The sequence below is a fragment of the Thunnus albacares genome, chromosome 14 (assembly GCF_914725855.1).
Source record: "Thunnus albacares chromosome 14, fThuAlb1.1, whole genome shotgun sequence".
NCBI classification, from domain to species: Eukaryota; Metazoa; Chordata; class Actinopteri; order Scombriformes; family Scombridae; genus Thunnus; species Thunnus albacares.
Genome location: NC_058119.1, coordinates 7020952 through 7048647, shown reverse-complemented (window position 1 = coordinate 7048647; position 27696 = coordinate 7020952). Strand labels below are relative to the sequence as shown.

General features: G+C 38.4%; 3 protein-coding genes across 5 annotated transcripts in view; 2 read left to right on the top strand and 1 right to left on the bottom strand.

Annotated features, from left to right (window-relative positions):
* The first annotated feature begins 491 nt into the window (after window positions 1–491).
* On the top strand, window positions 492–8570 carry opn3 (opsin 3). The gene is made up of 4 exons (XM_044371954.1): window positions 492–964; window positions 3068–3387; window positions 6733–6984; window positions 7738–8570. The coding sequence occupies exons 1-4, from the start codon at window positions 646–648 to the stop codon at window positions 8008–8010; spliced, it is 1164 nt and encodes a 387-aa protein (XP_044227889.1). The 5' UTR covers window positions 492–645; the 3' UTR covers window positions 8011–8570.
* Window positions 8571–9655: 1085 nt separating this feature from the next.
* LOC122996722 (kynurenine 3-monooxygenase) lies at window positions 9656–26141 on the bottom strand. Of its 2 annotated transcripts, none has more exons than XM_044372332.1 (16): window positions 25781–26141; window positions 23194–23388; window positions 22808–22877; window positions 22555–22652; window positions 21775–21864; window positions 20662–20710; window positions 19471–19558; window positions 16862–17027; window positions 16660–16731; window positions 14469–14590; window positions 13786–13933; window positions 13650–13707; window positions 13472–13554; window positions 12186–12287; window positions 12040–12099; window positions 9656–10552 (listed from the first exon to the last, which is right to left on the bottom strand). In XM_044372332.1, the coding sequence occupies exons 2-16, from the start codon at window positions 23254–23256 to the stop codon at window positions 10406–10408; spliced, it is 1416 nt and encodes a 471-aa protein (XP_044228267.1). In that variant the 5' UTR covers window positions 23257–23388; window positions 25781–26141; the 3' UTR covers window positions 9656–10405. The 2 variants fall into 2 exon arrangements, with proteins under 2 accessions (XP_044228267.1, XP_044228268.1); XM_044372333.1 differs by having other exon boundaries at window positions 23194–23298.
* The window catches only part of ide (insulin-degrading enzyme), a 29103-nt gene continuing 26820 nt past the window's right edge, over window positions 25414–27696 (top strand). For both annotated transcript variants that reach the window (XM_044372321.1, XM_044372320.1), the window contains exon 1: window positions 25414–25551. In XM_044372321.1, coding sequence (XP_044228256.1) covers window positions 25466–25551 — 86 coding nt within the window. In that variant the 5' untranslated portion in view covers window positions 25414–25465. The remainder of the gene's footprint in view (window positions 25552–27696) is intronic.

Below are 27696 nucleotides of genomic sequence, written 5' to 3'. Positions count from 1 at the left end.
CATGTTGAGTGGAGGGGGATTTACATTTTGTAAGAAATGTAAAATGTATATGCATTCTTGGTGTGTATTAAGTAAATTATTTCATTACACATCACACAACACATCACTGACTGCTAAATCAATAAACCCAGTTAACCTAAATACGACCGGAGATTGTTAGGGCACTTGCATTTCAAAATAAGAGTTTGAAATATTATACTGTGCGCTACACTAAGTGCTGGTGAAATATATCAGCAGTGGTCTCTAAGTGGGGTCCGTTTAGCGTCCGCTTAGTTTAGCGTCCTTGACATGCAAAGGTTTGAGAACCACTGTTCTCTGTGAAATTGTTTGTTTTCTTATATTAAATGGCTATACATGTGTATTTTAAATGAAGTGTTAAACATCGTTACCAAGTTCGTCGCAAAACATGTAGGTCAAAACTATTTTACTGTGAAAGTGTAGCCGGATGTGTAACGTATATAATCTGCCTGACTGAATTCACACTGGTACATTGACCCAGTTTCGGCTCACAGCAGTCTCAGGTTGGTTTGAATTAGCGGCGCGAGGTGCGCGTGGAGAAGCGGCGTGGAGCCCATCTCGTGCCTTGGACGCGCGCTCACACACAGCGCGCTGCACAATGCTGGAAACCAAGTTTTTATCCGCGCAATGAATCCTGTCAACGAAACTAGCGCCGAGAGAAGTGCAGAACAATACATTTTTGCAGTTGGCACCTACAAACTTCTCGCTTTTACCATCGGGACCATTGGAGTATTTGGCTTCTGTAACAACGTTGTCGTCATCCTACTCTACTGTAAATTCAAGAGACTGCGGACGCCCACTAATTTATTACTGGTCAACATAAGTTTAAGTGATCTTCTGGTTTCTGTCATCGGAATAAACTTTACATTTGCTTCGTGCGTCAAAGGTGGATGGATTTGGAGCCAGACAACATGCATGTGGGATGGCTTCAGCAACAGCTTATTTGGTGAGAGAAATAAAACGAGGAAACATTTAAATTAACATTTATTAAATCATTTATTATTTATGTTTGTCACATAAACCTCTTGCAAAATAGTTCAGGACAAACGCATTGCCTGTGTCTAATTATTATTCATTATTCGTCACTCTATTCGTCGCTATATTACAAAAATATCAAAATCGGATTTTGGCATAATTCAGAACATGAACAAATGCAGCGTAGTATGATGAAATTACAAGGCATCTTAAAATATGCACTATTCCATACAACGCAGGCAGGAAATAATGATACTCCACATTGAATTAATTCTGTGAAATATAGTTAAATGTGCTGTAGGTAAAAGAGGAACGTCATTATTATTACTATTACTATTATTATTAATAATAATTACTTTTTCTCTGTTCCATTCATTCACTTCCTCTATACATTTGTGAATGGTCTAAAAATACAGACTGGATGCTGTAGTCTCCTCCCATGAAGAGCTGCAGTAAAAACCTAACGACCTTGAAGGCCTCCTCATTATATACTATTTATCTTTTTTCATCAGTGGGTGTTTTTTTTTGATGTAAAGAAAGCATATTCTGATTCTGCAGGTGATTGCTTTATGCAGAAGACTGCTTTTGACACCTTCACTGTGCCTACAGCTTCAATTTCACAGTAACACGATTGTCCATTTATTACCAGCAGTTCTTGTTTTCAGCCGTGAAGTGTGAATGAATCCAGAAGGGTCACTCTGCAGGTCCCACCCCTGCAGGAATTATAGCTCAGGAGGATGGATGTGTGAAAATGAGCTCATTAGAGCACACCCTCAAGCCTTTATCAGCAAACCGAACACACAGATGCACTGCTCAGTTCTTTCACAACCTTAATGTCCTTTAATTGACATTGTCTTCTTTGCACATAATCTGAAGAACACTGTTGTCTGCTTCTGTCATGTGGCATCACACTTGGCAATGCTGCAACTTTGTTATTAACTTTGAATTGCAGATATGACACAAAGAAGTTATAATTAAAAACTTGCAAAGTTGTTGTTTAAATCCAGATTTGTACTTTTCATCCAAAGTGTGTTGGGATTCTGTATTTCATCACTGAAATTGCATTGAACAGGAAAAAATGTGGCATCCTGTTGCTTTGGCCCACACTCAGATGAGATGACAAGCCTGGCAGATAAATAGGGATTTCAATTACAGCAGCACCTCATCCTGAGAACCGTCGCACCCCTCCCTTGTCATTCACAGTACAGTACTGCAGCTATAAACGTTCGCATGCACAGTGTGACATGTTAAACCCCAAGGTCATGCAATTAGCCAAGGTGTGATTCGATGGGAACATCAAAATTCTGGAGAGCCTGCCTCCCAGCACCTGCACCTGATACAATATTTGCAATATGTGAATCCCTGCTGACACTGATTAATAAATCCAGTAGCTCATACGTTCTTCCTGTGTCCTCTACAGCAGAGTCCTCTGTAGACAAATATGTCGTCATCTCCATCATATGTATTACTCAGTGGAGGTTGTGTATTTGTAAGTTGTGTGTCTATTCACTTACATTGTTGGTGTGTTTCTCTCATTAATCAAGAGATCAATGACTTACAGACAGCGATGTACTGGAGTATGTAATTGGATAGATATATAGGTTATGTCAATGTGTGTGATGTGTATTGACTAAAAACACACTGAATCAATTTTACATACTGTGCCATGAGGACTCAGATTAGCTCTTTGACTTAAACGTTATATACATCTGGGAACAGCATGATGTATAAGATGAACATGAATAGCTACAAATATTTGAGTACACAGTGCATGTATCAGTATGAACCCAACAGCATCACTTTCTGTGGAAAAGCTGTACAAGACAGATCCAGGTCTTAGAGGTGTGCGTGTGGGAGTGAGGAGTCTCTTTCTATGAGTTTTCAAGGACGCTCAACACAATGTTTAAATGTGATGTTTCGCACCATGATGTTCAGAGTTCTGTTTGTACAAAGTGTGATGAAACTCATTCAGTTCAAAGAGACGCTGAGTAGCCGCTGACCCAGATCCCGCAATGAGCGCTCCGCATTACTCAGCGTGCCTGTCTCTCTCTCTCTCTCTCCCTCCCACTGCCAGGCATCGTCTCCATCATGACTCTGGCAGCCCTGGCCTATGAGCGCTATATCCGGGTGGTCCACGCCCAAGTAGTGGACTTCCCCTGGGCGCGGCGGGCCATCGCCCACATCTGGCTGTACTCCCTGGCCTGGACGGGGGCTCCTCTACTGGGGTGGAACCGCTACACTCTGGAGATCCACCAGCTGGGCTGCTCGCTGGACTGGGCATCTAAAGACCCAAATGATGCTTCTTTCATCCTTTTCTTCCTTCTGGGCTGTTTCTTTGTGCCTGTTGGCATCATGATTTATTGCTATGGGAACATCCTCTACACAGTGCAAATGGTAAGACATGCAGATATGCATCATGATAAATTATGAATTAGAGTTAGAATAACCATTAGAATGAATTAATGAATTACATATGAATGGCGGGTAGCTGATTCACATTCTCAGACCAAAATCTTGGAAGGAAACATTAAACAAGACTGTAGAAAATAACAATTGTGCTCATCCCCAACTAAAAATAATAAATAAATATAAATAAAATAAGTTATGACTGAATAAAATGAACATCTTGCCCCAATTGGAGCTGATTACAGATATAAAAGACAATGTGATATTATTATTAGTATTATAAATTGAGTAACGAGTAATCTATTTTTATTATGTCATCGTGACACTGATTTTTATTCTTAAATAACTTTCAGATCTTATACTACAACTGACATTTCAACTGTTTACAATACACACACTCAACCGAAATTTACGTCTTACTTCTCAACTGACTTTGCAACTGCTTTCTTTTTTTCCTCTTCTACTGATAATTCAACCATCCAGTGGTTTCACATCAACTCACAATTCAACTGCTCTCAAATCTTTATCTCCAAATTCAACTGCTTTAAGCGCTCAACAATTTAAGTGATACTTTCGGTCTCAGATCTTCACTTTCGAAATATCAACCAAAAAACGTATTCAGCTCCACCTCTCACAACTTCCACTGTCTTTCAGTTTATACACTTGAACTGGCACTAATTTACTTCCACTTCAACTGACAATTTCAGGGTCAATTTATCATCTACATTTCAATTGACATTTCAACTCCTTTCAGCACTTTTACATCAAGTGATATTTCAACTTTATTCAGTTTACACTCCAGTGCTTGCATATAATTTCTTTCAGCACTCACATTTTAAATGCCATTTCAACTTCTGTCAGTATTTGTATTTCATCTGCCACTTGTGCATACTTTCTCAGATGTGAAAAAAATGTCCCTTTAATATTCAATATACCCCTCATACAAAGATCTTCATATTATTACTTTTGGCTGAAGACAGATTAGAGTCTGACCAATAAATAGGCCCAGCCAATATAAAGTTATATTAGCTCATTGCAGATTTATCATTATCAGCATATATGTCAGCCTAACAATGACAGGAAGTTATGTTTTTTGAAACCAGTCCCATACATATTTTTTAACTGTAAAATGTCCTGCCTAGTACATTTCTTGGTTGCAATTGTTATTGGGAACCTTATCAAACATGTTTATTTATGTTATGGGTTATGTAAAGAAAATCAATATCGACCAGTATATCATTATCAGATTTTCTAAACACACAAATATCAATATCAGTATCAAAAAGCCTGTATCGATCAGGCTGTAGTACAAATACAAACCTAGCAGACTCTTCTGGGTTTTCATTTTAAGAAAAAGAAACTCCTTGACCTTCACTGGCCGGCCATCTTTCATTGCAGACTCTATTATCATAATATGCTTCTGTGCCTTCAGGGCTTGTCCTGTACAGTGGAAATCATTTGAAAGCTCATTTTGCGTCTGTACTGAGTTTTAGAAGTGTCACTGATGTATCAGCTGCACAAGACAGCCTGGTAATAAAGGACAAGTGAGTGGGCTGTGACAGTGAGAGTTGAGTATTTGTGTTCACATTAATGATTCCTGCAAAATTGATAGAATCAGGGATCCACAGGATTCTCTGATCTGTTTGTGTCTGTATCAAATTCTTGTTTGCGTCAGTGAGTAGATGGCCACTGAAGTGTTAGAACAGGATAGCATGTAAGCTAATGCGTAAACCGGAAAAAACACTTTAATCAACTCTAATCAAGCGACCCAGATGTCTTTCTGCAGCACAGTATAGTGCAGCTGCTTGCTTTCTTTGCAACCTTTTTAGGAAGTAAGAGCTGCTGCTTCCTCACAGTCTCAAGCTTTAGCTCATCAAAATTCCCAGCCTCTCTGAAAGTCCCTGAACACCTCAGAGGCCTGAGATGAGCTCATAACACATAACAGCATTTTGCAAGATGCTATGAAAATCTTCAAAGAGTACTCTGAACTCTACAGAGTATTTTTGAGCCAGAAACATGGAAATAGATTGTGGCTTCATTAGAAATAAAAACAGGCCTCATGAATAAAAATGGAAGTTTGCAGTGATTCAATCAGCTGCTGTAGACTGTCTTGGGGGAGTCTAGAAAATAGCCATATGCTTTATCACGTCATCACTTTAGCTGTAGGGTATATTCTAATATATAGTGTTATTAAGGTATTACAATGTTGTTTCTATGAGTTGTCAATTATACAAGATTATGGAAATATTGCAGTATTGGTAATACTTATTATATTATTAATACAGTTTTATGGACTTGAATAGAAACATTCTCAATGGCAGTGGCCTGTCCATTTCTCTAAATCTGCTGATAGTCATGCGTTTAAAGGTATGCTATCCATATAGAAGTAGAACGTGAAGAGTGGAGAGAGGTTTCCTCTGATTTTTGAAAGACAATTTAGAAACGACAGCCCTTTTCAAGTCATGAAAAGGTCACGAGTACATGTTTCTTAGTTTCTGTTCATCCATGTGGTTTCCCAGTGTATGTTCACCTCTACTACCACATCTCTTGTTTGTTTGGTTCCCAGCCACAGTGCAAAAGTCAGCTTGGTTCAGTTTCAGCATTTGCTTTATTTGGAGTGACAGCACTAAACTGAACCTGCTATAGACTAGCTGCAGTAAAAAAAATAAAAAAATAAAAAAATAAAACAGCAGAAACTGTTGCATCAGTGGTGGAAGATGTTTTCATATTCTTTACTCAAGTAAAAGTAGTCTCTGTAAATATGAAGCTACAGCCAGCTTAGCTTAGATTAGTTTAGCATTAAGACTGGAAACTTGCTTTGTCTTATTTGTTTAATTTGTACTAACACCAAAGTGTAAAAATTGCACTTTTGCAATTGGGTTATGTGCTGGACTACATCTGGCAGTAGCTTCATATTTACTGTACAGACATGAGAGTGGTATTGATCTTTCAAACGTGTATCTTACAAAATCAAACCATGCCTTTACCAAAAATTAAAAGTACTCATTATACAGGAGAATCTTAATCTGTCAAATAACTTGTAATTATAATTGTTAGAAAAATGCAGTGGAGTAAAAAGTACAATACCTGTCTCAAATGGTAAGCTGCAAAAGTAAGTGACTAGTATAAAATGGAAATACTGAAGTATAGTACCATAAAATTTTACTTACAATACACTACCACCTTCCACCTTTTTATTTTGACGACATGAAAACCTCATGTAATACAACCAGTCAAACTACCGACATCCAAACCAGTGACCATCTTTTCACTAGACAGCCTGTCAAACTGTTAACTTGTCTTACTGGCTAATATCTTTCCTGTTTGTTACAGCTGCGCTCCATCCAGGACCTCCAAACTGTTCAGATCATCAAGATCCTGCGGTACGAGAAGAAGGTCGCCGTTATGTTTCTTCTAATGATCTCCTGCTTCCTGGTGTGTTGGACACCCTACGCTGTTGTGTCCATGATGGAGGCCTTCGGCAGGCAGAGCATGGTCTCTCCCACAGTGGCCATTATCCCCTCATTCTTTGCCAAGTCCAGCACAGCCTACAACCCCCTCATCTATGTATTCATGAGCCGAAAGGTGTGTAGTCTTGAAACAAGTTTGAATTCTGAGTCAGGTTTAAGGCCAAGAAATAATGTGACATCAGTAAATAGTGTAACATTTATTTAATGCTCTGTGTAGATGGGGAGGGTGATGGCAGTGAGAAGGTTCAGGTCTCGCTGCCGTCTGGAATACACACTATGTTTTGCTCAAGAGTTTTGATTGGCCACTTCCTGTGTGTTCAGTCAATTGTATTCCCCTCCAGTGAGAACAACTGACCTCAGAATTTAATATGGGAAAATAGGGCAAATCAATGGGATCTAAATTAGAGGTGATGAGTTGCTCTCCTCTTGCACTGCTTCAGTTTGTGGTTTAAGCAGAACAGACAAGACAGAGGTGTTTTTAACATTTTAATAGCAGCATTTTTACACAGAAATTAGCAATTTTATGAAATTTGATTTCCTCAAAAGTGCAGCCGGAAAAAATGAGCAAAATGTGAAAAAGCAGCAATTTTATAGAGATGGTAACATCTGCATCATAGATGTATATGCCTCTAAAGGGTTCTATTCATATTTCCAAGCTTCTAATTGTACTGTATGCATGTATTGTGTGTGTAGGAGTGAAATTGTCACTTATACTCGTCTTAGTTTGCTGTCATCCTGCAAGGCTGATATCTTATTTCAGCATGTTTGACAGACAAATGAGTGAGGAGAAGGTGCTATTTCATTCCTGTGTTAAATACCAGCCTTTTATCTTTTCCCTCTGCCTCTCCTCCGACTTATCTTCCCACAGTTCCGGCGCTGTTTGCTGCAGCTGCTCTGTTCGAGGCTCTCTTGGCTGCAGCGCAGTCTCAAAGAGCGTCCCCTGGCTCCGGTCGAGCGCCCCATCCGACCGATTGTCGTGTCCGGCACATGCGGCAGCAGGGACCGACCCAAAAAGAGGGTGACCTTCAGCTCCTCCTCCATCGTCTTCATCATCACCACTGATGACTTCCGCCGTTTGGACGTGACCTCCAAGGCTAGAGATTCCTCGGAGGTTAATGTCATTCAAGTGAGGCCATTGTGATCCACAAGGACTGGACTTCTCACCCCCAAACACTCAGTATGCCTTAGGACCTGACATGTAATTCCAAGCCAAAATAGTTCTATCTGACCTCCCTGGACGTTTTTCTGCGTTTACACACAGTTACAGACTTGTTACAACTTCATGTAAATATCCTTCTGTCAGTTGCAGATTATCCCAAGATCTTTACTAAACCTATTCCTGATGATGTTTTGTCTAACCAGGTAGTATGAAAGTGTGACATCTTCATCTAACATCAGTTGTGGTGATATACAATACATACATGATGATGTAGTTAACAACTAGTAATATGTTTCTCTTAGAAAAAGAATCACACTTATTTGTCAAATATTCCTTATATGTGACAACTGTGTGTCGAGTATTTAGAGGCCAGCGGTGTTAAAGAGTTTGGATCTACATGTGATAGCGGATTTTGTTTTGGTTGGTACCCAACTGCAAGTGTGTAACATGGAAAATAAGCCTTAGCTCCTTAGCCATAAACCATAGTACACACACTGACATTATTGTGTATGGATTCAATAAAGAGATGCTATTTTAAGCTACCTAGCTTGTGTACTTTATCTCATTTTAATCTAAAGCTCCAGTGTGATGAGAGCAGTCACTGTGAAATGACATTTGGTGGAATTATATATGTGAGGACTACAAGAGTGTAATTAGATAAGAGGAGATGAGACTGGGACCTGGGTATGCTCCAGTGAGATGCTCCTTTCATAACCTCCTGGGCTGTCAGCTATGAATAGACTTGATGAATGGATTTCCATAGCTGTTCAAAACCTTATTCAGTGTGGATGTGTGAGTGAGTGGGTCAGTGACTGACTGAGTAGCATTTGTGTTTATACTTCTTCTAATTTGTTTATATGGAGTTCATTCTGTCCCAAACAATTTACATAAAGTAGATGCTACTGAAAAAAAATTGGAGGGATAGATAGATAGATAGAAAGAAACCACATGCTGAGGAAACTTCATTTTGCATGTAGTTACCACATCTGGGTTGTGGGATGTGTTTCAGCCGCTGCCATATTGAACCGGTGTTCTACCAGCTCTCTACAGTAGGAAATACCAGACTTTTGTGCTGCATTTGGATGTTCCATGGAATAAAATGCCAAAATTGAGGCTCAGTGAATCATTTCTGGGCGAGTAGTGATTTCACAACACTACTACTCTACAATACTCTAACACTCTACTGTCCGAACATGTTGAATTGCATATACTGTTTGCAGTAATCTTTGCAGTAGGACTTTCTATCATGGTTATGAGTCAGGTGAATTTGTAGCTTCAATTTTGTATTATTATTATCTATTATTACAGTGTCCACGTACCTACCCGATGATCTCCCTCATAGAATAAACGTTTTTTATGTTTACTAAATGTATATGTGATTAGGGCTGAATCTATATTGATCAAATCTCTCGTACACAAACATGCAGCCTACAACTATTTTAATTTTCCCTCTACTTTTGGTTTTATTTCTTGAAAATGAAGAACATGTCACTGTTATACTGGAACTACTTGATATAACTCACTATATACATCATTTATGTAAATAGTGTGGGAAATGGCAGTAGAGTGTGTGTGAAAATAAAATATGAAAACAGAATTGCTATGCCATAGCATAATAGACATGCACTGACATTTGACATTTTTAATAGTTATAACTATTTGAGAAGGTATTGAGTAGCCATTTTACAACACAATATGAAAACAGAATATACTTCTAAAATAATTACAAAACGTAGGCTCAACTTGAATTCATTGTGGTTATATTGGCTTACTGTGACTGTATTAAACAGAGGTATTTTGGTATGAAAACCATGACAACCCAAACTCTTTGAAAATTGACTGATTGATGGACAATTCAGTGAGTTATGGGAGCTGTAAGAGCAGACGAACCTCTTCTCACAATATACTTGTATGCATTCAGAGGGGCGACTAGACCAGACCAGTATGGTGGCCGTGTTGACACATTGATACAATGACTAGCAGCACCCAATGTGGTATCTATGTGTATTTATCTATGAACTCAAGACGCTTTCTGTGAGCCTGAGTTTAATACTGACTTTTTTGTTTTCACATTTAAAATTGTGCAAAATCATATTGAACACATAATGATTGATGATGCGATTTTAACAGATTTCACAAGTGTGTAACTGATACTGGTTTGAGCCCAGTGCTGGATTTTTTCAGATAAGATTTAAGAACTTATTTAAATCCAAAAATTCATTATGACTGGTATGAGGTACGACAATCATTATTACAGTACATTAATTACCTGTCTGAATTAGAGGATTTAAATACAATCTGGACCCGTCTAGTTCATTATAGTGTTTGATGCTCTGGTCTTTGCACTTGTCTATCAGATCAGACATGGTGCCAGTGCTCAGGAGGTCCCAAAGGCCACAAGCCTGTTCCACATTTTCTCAGCAGGGATGCTAAGCTTGCTGATATCTGGAGGATTTTTCACAAGGAGGTAAGAGCCTCCCAAAACAGCTCCTGTAGCACAGACCAGCAGGCCGCGGTTTATCACCTGTGAAAAAAAACACATATCTTTAATTAATTTGGACTCAGTTCTGTCAGGTTTATGCACAAAATTATGCTCACACCTTAACATAAGGCTTTGTAATGGAATTGCATTTGGGGTAGATCAATCATTAATTAACTGCAAAGAAATTATGTGGCATCTTTATGATGCTGTTAAGTTTCTTCACCCAACAGTAGCTTTAATGGGGTATTCCTGCAATTTGGGGGACGTGGGAGACACATATTACATAAAAAAGGTCAAAATCATGGCAGCAGGCGCCAAGATATTCTGACTTTAATCCCTAGCATGAGTCAAGCTCCGAAAATGCCATAATGTAACTGACTTTCACACATTATAAGGCAACCTTTCTGTTAAACATTTGAAGTCTCTGGCGCAAGTTTATGTAACCCTGATGACACCATCAGAGGTCATTAGCATCATAATTAACTGCACCAATCAAATCGAAAAGATTTTAGCAATTCTTTCAAGGAAATTCATCTGGAAATCAGCATCACAACTAACTAAACTCAAATAACTGTTTCAGAACATGGTCTGTATTTCCCTGTTTTACTTCTTCGTTTATTTTGTTGCTGTACTTTTTTGGACTACTGTGGTTAAACTGTTGTAAAAATACATTTTTAGAGAGATCAAGGGTTTTCAAGGTGTTTTGGGTTACGTCCACATAGCATCCCCATTCAGTCCTTGAATAACACTCATCAGGCTTATTATGATATAATTTATGTATAATAATGTGTTCATGGACTATTATAAAATGCTTTTAATCTGGTTTCTTTCTGATTGAGAGAGGAAGCTTATTGTTGTTTATTGTACTTTTTTCTAAATGCAGCAGTGTAGTTTACAGCATGTCCTGTGACCTTGCTTTTATCTTATAACATATTTTTATAATTATAACAGCCTCTCGGTTCTTGTCTAGGACACAAACCCTCATGCTCTATTTGTCTATTTCCATTTCACACAATTTTATTATATGGTCGACAATCATGTTTTGCTTCTGTATATGCTCCCTACAGTCTTCCTCTACATAGAGGTCATTTTGCCCTCTGTCCACTTCCCTACGGGTTTAAACAATTTACAAGGAAGGGAGGAAGTGCTGTGAAATCCCCGCTGTCCATCTGACAGTGAACCATTAGCGCAGAAGCCATCAGCACAGGTCACATCAGACAGTTTGACACAGCGCCAGGGACTAAAAGGCCAAACAGCCAAGCGTGAGAAATCAGAGACATTTTCGCTGTGCATCAAAGCTCTGTATTTGTGGCAGAAATAAATGAAATGTTTCTAAAAGCTCTTAAAACCCAGTGAGAGTCACATCCGCCTTTCATGCTCACTGCTGATAATACAGCAGCTTCAAAAGAGTCCCGGATTACAATACTAGGATGTTCAAAGGTATGAGATATCCTCCAAAAACGTTAATATGCAGCAAAGATGAAACAAATGACTCTAAAGAGAAAACATATTTTCACAAAGTGCCTTACTTTGTCTTGCCAATGCCAGCGCTCCACGGCTTCATGGTACCTTGTCCTGGTGAAGGTGACCTAGAGAAGGTGAGGGACAAGTAATAATGCAGGTTTTAAGGTAAGCCAAGCAATGTGACAGAAATGTTTATTAAGAAGATACTTGCCATTGTGTAAAGTGGAATTATTGTCTTGGGCATGAAAAAGTGGAGGAAGTTATCAACATGCTTTCGGAAGAGGAACCATTTGGAGTTGACATGTGCTCGCATCTACAAAGCAAAATAGTACATGTGTTAGTGAAGTGAGCCATCTGTCCTTCATACTGCAATGTTGTAAATACATCTTACATCCATATCAAAAACTCCACACAGTCTCCTCTACTCTCTTGGGCAAGACTGCAATGTTGGGAGATTAAGCTAAAACAAAGTGTTGTACATGACTAACATTTGTAAGATCTGTAAGAGTAACAACAGAGCTGAGACCAATTACTGGCATTTTGTGTGCATGAATTTTAATGTGCAGATGGCTGTTGCGTGCCTGTCAGATTTAACGGAGTGTAAATATCTACAGATAATTGGAGTCGGCACACCCAGAACCCGACCGGACTCTCTTATGCCTGTGAATATCTTTTCTTCATCTATCATGTACAAACAGTATGATACTTAGCTAAATCAGTCTTTAAGTGTAGTTTTTATCACCTTCACAGTGAATTATTGTTAGTGTGAAGCAGACTGCATCACTCTCAATCAGTCGCTTCTTTGTAACTCTGACCATAATTGGGAAATAATTAACAATTAAGCAGAATGTTTGTTGGTTGTTGGATTGATGCTAATTGATACTGTTAATAAGATGCTTAAGGACAGAATGTCTTCCATGTGATTACTACAGTACATCTATCACCAGTGGTGACATGTAATAAGGTATATTTACTCTTATACTGTACTTACATAAAATTTTGAGGTACTTGACTTTTGTGTTTCAATTTTATGTTTTTTTAAATAATTCATACTTAATTCATAAATATTGTACTTTTTACTACACTACATTACATACTTCACAGCTATAGTTACTTAGTTTCAGATTTGAATTTTACATATAAAAATAGGATCTGATTATAAAGTTTATAAACTATGATGCATTGACAATGCATGGCATCATCAGGGTTATTTTTTTTCAAACTTTGAAAAACTCCCTTCAGAGCTATGGAATAAACTGTACACTATAGTACTCATGACTGTAAAATCGGTTGAATCCCCCTTTAAGTAAAATTTTAAATATAGAACTTTAACTTGTAATGTGTTGAGTATTTTTGTAGAGTGGTATTACTATTTAGTAAAATTCTCAATACTTCTTCCACCAGTGTGCATCCCATCACTACCTCTAAATTAGCAGGATTAATCTCTAATGGATACCCTGACCTGGTGAGCTTAAATTGGACAAATTAAATAATTACTTCAATGTAGTTGTACATGGCCAGGTCTGCAATTGCGTGGTCATCTGGGACTCTCACTCTGGTATACTCAGGAAGTACAGCACCTGGGCGGATACGAAGGAAAACAATAAGATTTTCTTATGATTTATTGGTTCATTCTGTGTCCTCTCTAATCTTTGCTTGTGTAAAAAGCACTTACTGAGATCCTCATTGAACTGATCCATTACTTCGTCGAAGACAATGCAGTCCTCAAAGCCCTATAAAGCATAAATGGATGAATGAGTCTCCATTAAACCCTTCTCTCCTTTTCTTCTCCTCCATTTAATGTTACTTACAGCATTCATCCCCTGCCCATAGAAAGGCACCACTGCGTGGGCTGCATCGCCCATAAGGACACATTTGTCGCCAATGTGATACGGGGAGCACTTGACAGACACCATGGCCTGCGCAGGCAATCGGAAATAATCCCTCTTGAGAGCATCACTGTGAGGCACAAATGGAAGTAAAACAATTACAAACTCATTTTGAGCTATTTGTTTTGACAGATGCATTTTTCTAAACAAGACACTCGGGTTTTGCTTGGTTCCAAAGGTGTCTGTCACATGTGAATAAGCTGAAACAACCGTGATCTGTCTGTGCTGGTAAAGTTAAAAGTTAAAGCCAAACAGAGGAGCGAGAGCACACATTCAGTTGTTTATGCATGAGCACTCCAAATCAAGTCAACCAAAGGAGGAAGTTAGTGAATGAAAGCCTTGAGCGTTTCTACAGCTCACGCCTCCCCTATCTGTGGTTCACCTCAAATTAAAACCTCACTTCGCAAAGCCATGTAACTGTAAGTCTGCAATTTCACACTTCACAGAACATGGCTGTGGATGTGGCTGAAGTCGACAGAATGATGGGAAATGAAAGTGTTTTGGGGATGGCTTGGCAGGTTGGAAGAAGAGATAAAAGTAGAAGAAGAGGAGAAAAGGGGGTAGACAGGAAGAGGTGGAGGGATGGAGGTGAGAAAGTCACTTACACTCCTATTAGTGGTATGGCATCAGGGAAGTATTTCTGGAAAAACTCAATGACTTCATCTCCTGTGGTAATCTTCTCAAACTCGTCAAAGGGCATGAAGAGGGTACAGGTAAATGTCTTGTCCTAAATTGGAAAATAAACACCGTGCACAGTGATGTCAGTTCTCCAATTTGTTGTGCTACAATTCTTGTCAGGTTAAATCAAGTCATCTCTATTTACACATAGACAAAACACCTTACGTAATGGTTCACAAAGTGAACTTTTTACCTCCTACTGCTCTCCCTGTGGGACACTAGTGCTGTGTTGAACTTTCATTTACTGCTACTACTATGAAAAGTTGCTGTATTTTATGCATCAGTTGATTCGACTGTTGTATTTTTGGTCATAGTGGCCATTTTCAAAAAGAATGTCCTGGAGTAATAAGACTCTACAGTCTAGAGTATACAGCTCTGCTAGGCTATTCTTAGGCACAGCAGTGATTTGTGCTAAATGCTAACATCAGCATACTGACATGGTAATACTGACATCGCTAACATTCTGAGTACTATCTTGGTGCAAGATGAAAAGTCAGGGGCAGTTATTACAATCCATCCTCCACCACTGACCCGACTGTCAGAGAACACCAATGAAACCTTGAAAATATGGTGTCTGCCTACATTCAGAGCAGTCTGGCAGTCCAACGGTGTCATACATCCTTGAAAACTTTCTTTCAGAAATCACTTCAATTGTCGAATGAGCAAAAATACTCCTTTTTGTTTTTAATAGGGTGATCAATTAGGCAGATAACATAGCAAGAATTAAGCCACGCAGTTGGATGAAGAACAGACACAACACAAAAACCATGTGAGACATGTTTCTTTTGTTTTAGTGGAATATATAATCTGATTTAATCTGTTTATCCACAGCCTGGAGTTGCTTTCACAAAAGTTTTAAATTTCATATATGTACTCTTTATTTTCACTGATATTCTTTTTTATTTTTTAGTATCTATGATTAAATATATTTTAAAAAAAGGTTTACATACTTATTCCCAAAGCTTTGAGCCATATCCTGTGCTATATCTACTGAGGAAGGCCATGGGATATGGCTGAAGTTTCCAGGAAAAGTTGAAGGATAGGTTCACAATTTTTCAAGTGTGTTCGCTCACTGTAATGATTCCTCCTGCTAATAATGGTCATTAAAAGATCCCCTATTAGGGCGCTTTCAGTGTAAGTGATGGGGGACTTGACTAATTGTGAACCTATCCTTTCAGCAAGTGGGCCTTGTGTTTAGAATCATTTATTAAAGGTAAGTGTTCCAAAGGTCAAAAAAAAAATTAGCTCACAAAAAATGAGCATCCTTTAATAAATGCTAAATCCTGTGATTTACTGTATGCACAAGACATTTTATATGCATTTTATTATTCCTTATAATTTAATTGATGTTACTTTCCCGCATCTATAAAATCCTCCCTCCTGAATTCATGGTTGCATCTTTCATCATGAATACAAACGTAGAAACCAGACTCCACCCAGCAAGTGATGGATGAAAGTGCTCTGAGGTTGTGGGTGTGTCATTATCTGCCCATCTGAGCAGGTGCTATCTATCAACGTCACAACGTCCTCCCAGAGGACCACCTTTTACCACCATCTCTGTTACCATGGTATCCACAGCAGCAATAATGTGTCTGTTTAGTTTTTTTTCTCAGGTCTAATGTGTTCCTGGGAACTAGGGCAGCATGAATGCACTCCAGAGTCAGCTGCCTTAACCTGGTCTCACTAAAGAGAGCTAAGACGGCTGTTGCTGAGTCAGCCAAGCAGAAAAATCATTTTAGGGATTAAGAAGGGCAAGAGAGACAGAGAGAGGTCTGTCACAAAAAAAAAAAAAAAACAGACTGATGAGAAGGAGGACGCAACTGCTGTGTGAAAAGTAGGTTTAACCTCAGGGAGCTGAGACGTTTTACAGTGTAAGATTCCTGATGAGTAGGTCTCCACTGGCTATGAAGCATCTGCAAACGAGGCTAATTAACCGTATGAGAACATCCCAAAGGTCAATCATGGCCTGGAATTTTCTGAATTGATTATGCTTTTGTCCCTCTGCAACAGCTAGTGTTTACCAGATAATGCGAGATAATAACCTCACAAATAAACACGCATACATTACCCAACTTGCAACTAAAAAGAAGCAAAAAGAATAAACAAAAAATGACTCACCAAGTTGGGCAGGGCGATCATCATGAATGTGTTTCGAGGCCAGATGTGCAGATAATTAGGCTTCATGGCAAACTGCGGATAATGATGAAAGCAAGACAAATGAACGTGAAGATATCCACAATGGTGCCTGAATACTGTGAGCATAACACTAGCAGCATCTCAGCACCTTCACTAAAAGGAGGGTACTGTATGGAGGACTGACCTCTCCATTGATGGGTGGCATGGTGAGTTCCATGTAGCCGTGGGGGATGTAGGTCTGGCTGTAGTTGAAGCGGCTGCGACGAAGGAATTGCTTGCGGATGGCAGAGAAAGCTCCGTCACAGCCTACAATCAGGTCTACCTTGATCTCCTCCTTGGACCCGTCTGACCTGAGTAACATACCAGAGGCATGACAAACGTACAAAACAGTAATAACAGCTGGATTTAACTCACTTATAAAGTAATAACCAGATATATTTATCTTGTGTTTTTTATTACATTTCCCATATTTGGCATTAAATGTTTTTTCTCAGCGTCATTGATGTTGACATCTGCTCATTGCCTTTAAGAGCTGCTCCATGAAACAGGAGTCAGTTTTCCCAAACACCCTTGAAACAGTCTGATGCAAAACATTGAAAGTGCTCATAGTGCACAGAAAGGATGTTGGCTCTGTGATCTGACTGTTCACTCAAGTGTAACTGTAACACTTGTTAAACTGTTAAGCACATCTGAATATTTTTCTTGACATCTTATTTAATGATCCTTACAGGACAGATAATTATGTTTAGTGTTGCCAAATTACTTTAAACAGCATTCCAATTATTTAGACATCAATCAACAATGCTGCAGGGTGTAATTGATTTGATTATTCTTGACCCCATTTCTAATACTAATGTATTCATCACTTTCAGGTCACATCTTGTTTGAGGTAATTCATCAGCATGCAAAACTCCAGATTTATGGGTTACAGATGCATCAGGTCAAACCATAAGACATCACACACTGCTTATGTCTGAACTGGGCCCTCACACATTTATATCTTGATTAGGGTCATCAAAATTATATTGTACATATACAAATGTAAAGATGTACAAATGCAAAGCTAAACATCTAAGAATCCTAAAAAGTTTGTTTCTTAAAGGGTACAGCTCTCAGTCTCAATACAGAACATGTGGACTCCATCATGACAGTTTGGGTGATCTGCAATGGACTGTAATTACATATTGGAGCATATATGCCATTTTGACCATTTTAGCAGTGTGAATTTAGTCTTAGTGGCAACACTATACTTTAGGTCCCCTTATTTAACATTTATGAGCAGTATGCAAACATTTATTAAATAGTTTATAACTCACTATGATGATGTTAGCAGACATAAGTGCTTATGAATGTATCTGTCAACTACTATAACTCCTCCTGAGGGCACCCAGAAGTGGAGGTGGGTGTAGGAAACAGATCATTAATGACAATATACCTAAATAGTAGTAATAAACACTTAAAATATGCTTATATCTGCTTATAACTATATTACAGTGTCCTTTAAACCATTCATTAAATGTTTATATACTGCTTATAAATGCTAAATGCTACAAGGGGGACTTAAGTAAAGTGTTACCTTATTGATCCAACCTTATGAACAGCATTATTTTAAAGGGGCACCAATTTTACACATGAAGTTCAGGTTGGTAGTACTACTCAGCGTGTGTAAACAGTTGTCTGTCTTCTGTAGTCTCTTGTGAGTTCCCCACCTTTATGAAAATAATAAATTTGACAGTATCTGTTTTTCTAATCAATGTTATGAGGATCTATCGCTATCCTTATATTCATATGTTTCACCATGAGATGTTGATGTCATATCACGTCTGCCCACCGCGGTGCTTCCCCATTTCATAAACTAATTAATCAGATTACAATATTGACTGTGTTCAGTGATACTCTAAAGCCTCATTAACATATTAATCCTATGGCGATATAAGTAGATTACTGTACGATTATAGAAGAGACTATGAGAAGAAAGCAGGTCATGCACATGTTTTCATGCTGATGGCTATCTGTACATTTCCTGACTAGTATGGGAGGAAGCTGGCTATCTCTGTGGCATCAGGCTCCTTGTGTACATTTAATTATACAAGCTGCAGAGAACAAATATGAGCTGTCACAGTTCAGTTACAGGGCCAGAGAGGGGGGATGTGTCCTAGATGTGTAAGGTACTCGCCAGGGCAATTTTTGGATTCGAGGCACATTCATTGCCTTTACGGAAAACCTGAATAAAGTGCATTAAAGTGTTTGTGCACTGTGGCAGTAACTGCACAGTGACTCATTCTAATGCACAATTTCAACTAGGTACACGCCGAGCCACCAGGCATAACAATAAATAAATACAGATGACGACATACACGTCAAATGGATTTTTACACATTTTAGATAAAGCAAAATTCAATTTGAAGAAGTCTGTGATCAAATGAAACAGTTTGTCGCCCTGCATACCGTGTTAATAAGTCACTGCATGTCTACTCTAATTCTCACAACTGAAACAACCTGGAGGTGTTTCAGTGTTAATTGGGTTGTAAATTGTGTGTCACATTTACCTCCAAGGACGACGAATCACAGAGCTACAAAAAAAAGTCACGCACAGAGGCTTAAAAGGCAACATGTTTATCACCGTCCCAGACCTCTGGCAGTTAGCATGTACAAGGCCACGTGTTTACATGCAGGGAACATGGTCAATAAAGCTGGAGTTAAAACAAAGAATCCAAATGAGCAGATCCTCCTACTAGATTAGCCTGTGTGTATGTGTGTGTGTGTGTGTGTATGAGATTGGTAACGATTTACCTGACAAAGGTCATTAAACCTGTTTCAGCACTCCAGTCCTGCAGTTTGTGGTCAAAGTTCAACTTTGTGTTTGGATACTTCTCTGCCTCTGTGGGGGTAACATGTTACAAAAAGAGCTTATATCACACATGCAGGCATGACATAACAACAGCAGTTTAATATGACAGGTAATATCTCATTAAAAAACACAGGAAACTTTCACAATACTAATAAAACGGAGTGAGGACACAGGCAGTAAAGTGCTCAAATCAACCCCCTGCTGAAGGGTAATGACCTCACACTGAACAGCATGAATCATGAAAAACACATCACAGCAGTCAGTGAATCTGGTTTTGTGAAAACCTGATGTTTAGGCTGTCACACTCTCAAAAATCTCTTTATCTCCACGTTCATTCCAGGAGTCTGGATCGGCCCTGATAAGAGCGACGAGCTTCACAATCAGCCTTTTTTTCAGGCAATCTAATTAAAGACAGCCCCATGTTGTGACACATTATCTCCAAGCGTACACTGAGGCACTTCATTAAATATTGGGCAAAATCCTTTTAGCCCAAAAACACTAACACATCCCTTGATGTACTTGTGCAATTTAAAGACTCGCATGAAGCTCTGTAATGCAGTGGGATAAGCTGTGGATAAGGTGCAGCTCGCTAGCAAGCAGCCTAATTTAGGAGAATTGTTGTAAAGAAAGATTGAGTCTTTTAACTGGGAGCTTTGTGCAGAGTTCATGAATTAAGAATGTATTAAGGGTATAGACTTGATTGATTCAACTTGACTAAGGCATTCACACGGGCTGAAGTAGAATTCAAGAACATTTATTAACATACTGTGTAATATGCTGTTTGTTAAAAATAGATTGGGGATCCTATTAAGTGATACTTTGCAACTTTTAAAAGAACTCACAGATTGTTACTCTTACAACTAAAAAGTTGAATTCATGAGCTGCTACAGCATTTCTTGGTCTGGTATGACCAGCAGCTTATGGAGGCTAATATTAGCTAATGTTAGATTGTTAATTGTTACTTGTGCCTGCAGTAACCATTGTTCAACAAAATTTAGATGGTTTTGCTTTATAAGTCCGTATGTGTCTTCAGTTTGGCAATAATTTGGTTATTTTGACACACATCTTATACCATGCAGTGTTCAGTGTCAATGTACTGAGACTGTTTAGCACAGTTATGGAGAGACACTTACCTGTTAGCAGCTCTTTGTTTAGATTGGCTCGGTCTACTGACAGGATGTACTGAAAGCAGAACAATCTGTATTATAGCGCAATTCCACAGGTACTACAGCTTCACAAACAGACACTCTATCACTGTTCATTTGAAATGGGAACAGGAAGCCTCTTGGGTTTATATTGTGTCTTCCTACATTCATGTCTCGACATGCTTTCATTGTCTTTCCTGCACATTGTTGTTTAATTTCATTTACCCATGAGATTAACAATGACAAAGAATTCCAGACAGACCAACCATAAATACAAATAACAGACACATTTTATAATGACATACAAACTCAGATCACATCATTCTGACCTCATTCCTGGGCTGCAATGTTTCATTGTTATGTGATAAAAGTAAAGTCTACACATGTTGTCGCTTATGCTGATCATCATGTAGTGCATCTTTGAGTCATTTCAGCCACCCTGCCAGATCTCTGCGTATATATATGCATACTGTGGTTTATTTGTGTGTGTGTGTGTGTGTGTGTGTGTGCGTGTATGCGTGTGCGTGTGCGTGCCTCCAAACACACCTATGTTAATGCATGTGCTGTCTAGCAAGCTGCAAAATGAATATGTAATCTGCAAACTGGCACAGTACATGAGGCAATTCTTACAGTATGCTTACTAACAACCAAACACTTGTAACTCAGATGTAGTGGGGAACTATTTTCAGATATTTGGATCTAATAGGAAATTGTGCAGATAGTGTTAATATACCAAGCCCCTAAAAGAAACAGTTTACCAAAGTCAAAATAACAAGATATAATGGAACTGCACAACCTTGCAAATAATAATTGAATCCATTAAAATATGTTATTAATACCAACTAATCAGTAATTACAGTTATGTAGTTAATCCAAACTTTTTGTGTATTTTGTTACTTGTTTAAATGTCTTATTGCAGGACATCATCCTTGGAAATGACTTAGCATATCTCTTAAATCACAACAGTGTAATAACTATACAGTACTTTAATAACTGACACATGTCCTACAATTAGCAAGTGGATAATATGTCACTTAAGTCATGTCCCGGCCTTTTCTGTGCTGTTGTAATGTGTTCAAATAACTCTAACGGCAGGCTTACCTGGCCTTTCTTGCCATAGGGGATTGGAGACTGTTTCCCATTGTGGGAATGGATCATTCTTGCATGCATGGGGATTCCCTGGGAGACAATCTGAGAAGTAGACACATTATTACAGAAGATCACATTCATATAGATAAAACTGACGTTTAAATAAGGATAAATAATTATGTATGGTCATACTTTGCATTGGCAAATCAGTGTTGTCAAATTATTAGTTTGAGTGGGAAAAGGTTATGACATGAACAGTCAGCTAGTCCATTTGGTCACTCAGTATCTGCCCTTCAAAGTATACATGAAAACCCTGTTTTGTCATGCTGAAAAGTCACGCAAGTGTAAAAAAAAAAAAAGAAAAAAAAAGGGTCTGATGTAGAGCTGTCAAGCGTGCATAACATGCTCAATGCAGCAAATGTGGACCGACAAAAAGGATTGCTGACCTCAGATGCCAGAATTAAACATCTTCAGCAGACTGCAAGCAAAGAAAGCAGGGTGGACAGATTCCCTAGGGCACGGCCACATATTTGGTATTTCATTATTAAAAATCAGGCTAAACAAAAGATTGAAAGGTTTCCACCCACTTGCCTCCACTTCACTATGATGTGTGGTTTAACAAGACTTATACAATAACAAGGGCTGCAGTAATGAATGACCTACACAAGTATATGGTCCCAATTTGTTTCTTAGACACCTTTTCGACCAATAAACAAGATAGGGTCACCTGCAAGTCTGTCCTAAAACTTACTTTGTTTCTACATTATTATTTAAACAATGTAATCAACATACCTTATCTTCCATTCCAACATGCTTCAGTGATTGCCGGCCTCTGTGAGACAGGGCCAGGTTGATGCTTCTCCCCTTCACAACTTTAGCTTTCCGGATATCTGACCAAAATCAGATGAGACAATGTTTCTTTTCATTTGTTTGTGTGTGGTGTTCAGAATGTGTGTTATTTTGAGTGTGGGTCTATTTCTCAGAGAGATGAGTGGCGTGGCAGTGTTATTTACTTAAAAAAGTTCAAGAGAAAGTTGAATACTACCTTCCCGAGTTTCAAAGACCTCCACATCAAAACCTCTTTTGGCAAAGAAGCAGGCATTCAGGGCACCAACCTAAAGGGTGAAGGGGAGTTAATGTGGTTCTTTGAAAATCTTGCCAAAATGTGTGTGTTTTACACTACCAGACAAGAATAATTATCTTTAAACTACACAATGTCAATATTAGGCTGCATATTCCTGAAAACTCTTTTGTTGCCTTATTTTCTTATTTGACTGCAATTTACAGAAATGAAAGTCCCTTTCTCCTAAAAGTACTTCGTAGAACTGACATCCCCTTTTAAAGAGGACAGTTGCCTTGGAAATGGTTGTTATACAGTCAACGGATAAAGAGCTATAATGAATTAATAATTCGCTTTCACTTTTGTCTTACCAATCCACCGCCCACCACTGCTACAACTTTTTTCTTGTTTGGTCTGTCGGCTGATTTCTCCATGATTCTCAGGGCTCTCAGGTGGTCTTACCCACTGGCTGTCCACTTCAAAGTAGTTCACAAGAGTAGTGAGGAAGGATTTAAAGGAGGAGGAGCGGAGTGAATCCCATGCATGACATTCTCGGGACCAGTTCCCTTTTCAAAGTAAACACACCAGACAGATAGCAAAGGGCTTGCCAAACAGCGTCTGACTAACCCTCAGTGTGTGAGTTTCTAAAGGCCTACAGTAGACCAGATACTCTTTATACTTTAGCAATATTATTTGTGTTGAATAGGCAAGAAAGTCACTGACTCAGAAACTCAGAAAATCATCGCCTGCATGTCGGATATAAAGCCAAAAGGATCTGTCTATGGGTTGTCAAAAAATCCTCTAAAATTAGTTGTGTTGTCGTGTTTCGCAAATGAGATGACAAGATAGTATTCAGTGCGTTTACTGAACTAAAAAAAAAAAAAGGAGAGAGATATGATTGGTGGATTATTGCTCTCATAATATCTCCAGTGAAATAATGAATGGCCTTGATTTTTGTAAGTAAAGAAATCCGTCTCCATCTAGTGGCTGTGTGATGACACACATCTATTTCATGTGACAAAGATGTTAATTATCATTATTGTAAAATATATATTTAAAAAAAATAATTTTCAGAATAAACTGAGTTTTCAGAGCCTTCCCTTTTTTAATATCGTGGTGCCATGTTGAAATAGTGCGTATCAAAAGTGTACAAAGTTGACTTCGGAGCCAGTAGATTTCTTTCTTTCTTTTTTTAAAAAAAATATTATTTGTTTATTCATTAATTTATTTTATTTGTAAGGGACCATGTACAGTGTAAAGCATAACTATTACCGCATGTATCCCGGGTTTTGACAGATCTGGGGAAAACTGCATTTTCCTACTATGCACCTTGGGCATGGAATAATATACAAAAACATCTCAAATTAGCAACAGATTATATCCATTGATGAATTTAAGGGCATCATAAACAATGTGGTGATGGGGTTAGGTTGTTGTTTTCTGTGTTTGTCTTGAGAGGCCACTGTGTTTGCATAGCTATTCTTCTGTTTTATTGTGAATTTTTGTATATCATTTATTATTGTAATATGTTGTGATTTTGTACGGCCAGGTATCTCTTGTAAAAGAGATTTTGTGTCTCAGTGGGACTTCCTGGTAAAATAAAGGCAAAATAAATAAATAAAACCAGAGTTAGCTTATAGCTAATTTTCATCTGCAGTCCCTTCGGCAGGTCACAATTAAAACATATAACAGCATAATAACAAAACAGTAAGAAGCCACACACACACACACACACACACACACACACACACACACACACACACACACAGGGCACATTATACAAAGTTACACACAGTAGCACATCATCACACACACCCACAATGTCAACTGGAAATGAAAAAATGCAAGCTTGACAAATCAAACCAAGATTATTTGCGTACATGAGACGACCATGAGATAAAATGTAGAATCAGTGGGTTAAGTAGCTTTTTCCTCCAATACCAGAATAAAAAAAGTAAAATCCTTGTCCATCTTTTGCCTTCAAAACAAAGAAAAGGGTGAGACAACAAATGACAAATATCTTTTTGTGATACATAGAAATCACAAAGACATTCAATCCAGCCGCTCTAACACCTTTGAGATACCAAGATAGAGACATTATAGCCTGAACATCCACAAACAGCGCTACCACTGCATTACATTGCATTCGTCGGCATGTGTCTGAGTTGCAAACCCTAAAATTAACAATACAAGAAGTAAATAATACAAGAAATTCAAAGTTAATTAATAATAGTGAGATAATTGTGGATTTATTTTCTCTAATTACATTTTCATTCGCATCTCGTAATTATGAGATCTTTTTTGGTAGCCAAATTGTCAGGCACAAGTCATGACGCGCAAGACAAAGCTCTGAAACAGGATCCGGCTGTGGAAATCCACACGCAGGCTTTCTAATCGATATCAGAATCAATGACGCAACGGAATTTCTAGATATAAGCTCAATATTTTTGCCATGTGCCAGTCACTTTAAGCCCATTTATATGTCGAATTGATATCTGTTGTCATTATCAAATACATCCGCGGGGGGAGTTTATTGCAGAACAAATAACTCACCATGTTGAATTACACTCTGTTCTGTGTTCGGTTAGTTTAGTCTATACAAAGATGGCGCTGTAAAAGGTTTGTTTTCCATGGGTACAAAGTATGTTTAAGTGCATTAACCGGACGGCCCAGTGTACGAGATATCTCCAGTCAGCAGGAAACGGTTTCTGTCTAAACCAAGACTTTAGGTAAGCGTTGTCTGGCTAATATCGTAACGTTTAGCTTAAAATAACTGAGTTATTGTCACACCAAACGGCAGTCTAGTTAAGTTAGCTACTGAACTAACGTTAGCCCTTGTAGCAGTTAAAGCCGGTTGGTTTACCGAAGCTAGCAGTTAGCTTTGTTGGTACATAAGGTGGCAATTACAAAACGGTTTGTGTGCGGCCCACGTACAATTACTATTATTATAACACTTACCAACAGCGGAAGGTTAAAGGTAATTACAGAACTACACAAGCGAACCCGGCTGCCTCGTGGTTTCATGCTGACTTTTTCGTAGCTTTTGATGCTAATGTAGCAAGCTAACGCTAGTTTCCCTTCTGTAAGTGGGATTATTTCATGTCCTCTAGTGCAGTGGTTCTCAACCTATTTGATGTCAAGGTCCCCCCAAATTGATGCACATCAGGCCGTGGATCCGTATTTGATAAGATGTGGATCTCAGAGATCCCAATCTTATAAGATTAAGTTATTCCATAACTGTCTATACTGTTGGTTGGTAGATTAACAGTGAAGAGCGTGAAACCTATTAACAGAATAGTCATTCTTACACATGGGCTAACCTCTAGTCGGTGAAATAATAGTGAAATTAAAATACCCCCACCCCCAGTTTGAGAACCGCTGCTGTAGTGTGTATTGATAGTTAATCTCTGCTGTGTGCCTGTGTACTTAGCAATATAAACTCATTATTATAACTTATAAACAGGTTGGTTTGTTGTATTTTAGAACTGTTAAAAAATATTTTTGTTTGTAGAGATACTTAAATGCCATATTTCTACTAAGGTGGGTTACATCAACCTTCAACCATGAACTATCAACCATGATGAACAGAAGTCGCTCTTTAGGACGTAGATTTGGTTTTATTTTTTATGTATTTGCCGAGTTGACTTGCGTGAAACCAGGCTTGTATCATGCTTTTTTCTCTCATTTTAAACTGATATATAACTTTAAAAATAAATTGGTACAAAACTGAGACTAAAATTAATATTTTAAATTAACATATGATAGATTTTCACTATAATTGTTACAAGGAAATCAATGCATAAAAAGCTGCAGGCAAGATGCTACTCTGTTTAAATCAACTATCAGCTGTAAACCATTTTCAGACCTCACCTGAGTTTCTGTAGCTCTGTCAGTTTGTTCATTGATATCTTTGAATCATCTCAGAAACTAGCGTTATTTTTCATTCAGCTCCTGAATTTATGGGTAGATCGTCCACCCTGATGTCTGAGCTCACCTGGGAGGCTGCAGCTCACCTGTCTGTGTGTCTCTGTGATGTCAGAGCTCAGGAGTGGCTGCAGCTCACGTAGGGGAAATTATTATAATAAAAATAATAACTCTGCTCTTGATCCACTAATGGAAAGGGGGAGGGATGTTTCTCATTATAATGTCAAAAAAGATAATTATTTGGATTGATTACAGAACATTTTTATTAATCAAGCTGTTATACTTACACTTTGGTTTTTCTTTAAAAAGGACCTGAAATCTTCACTTTTGGGAGCATTTTCGCATACAGTCATAAAGATGTTTAATAAAATGACATCATGTCTGAGCAATGATCACAAATTACGTGAAAACACCTAACACCTGAAATATAAATGTAATAACTAATGTTAGTTTTGTCCAGTGAAGACGTTTTCAACTCTGTCACGTTTGAAACGTTTAAACAATAAATTCTAACCGCCTCAGATTCACCACCGTTCATCACAGACTCCACTAGTGCTGGGATGCAGCTAGTTGACAATGCATAACACAAACCTGACAACTCTGCAGAGATCTAACCATAACATTATGTGGAATTAAAATGGCAAGATTGTTTGAGATCAGTAAAAATATTGGAAGGGTCAAATCAGCAAAACCTTGACATACCCAAATCAACATCCATGCTAGGTGCATTTCATTGCTGCACAGTCTGAGTGAACGTCCAGTTGACCAAATTGTGGCATCTGTTAAACCCCCCTGAAAGTCGCTGTAAATCTTAGTGAGGGCTGTTGCATAAGTTGGGAACCAAACCTAGTATGTCTACACAGTCTTTGTCAGCCTTGTCTGACAAGACAAATAATATGCACTAAATGTCACATATGATGTGATTTTTGTCCCCAAAACATGCTGTGCCT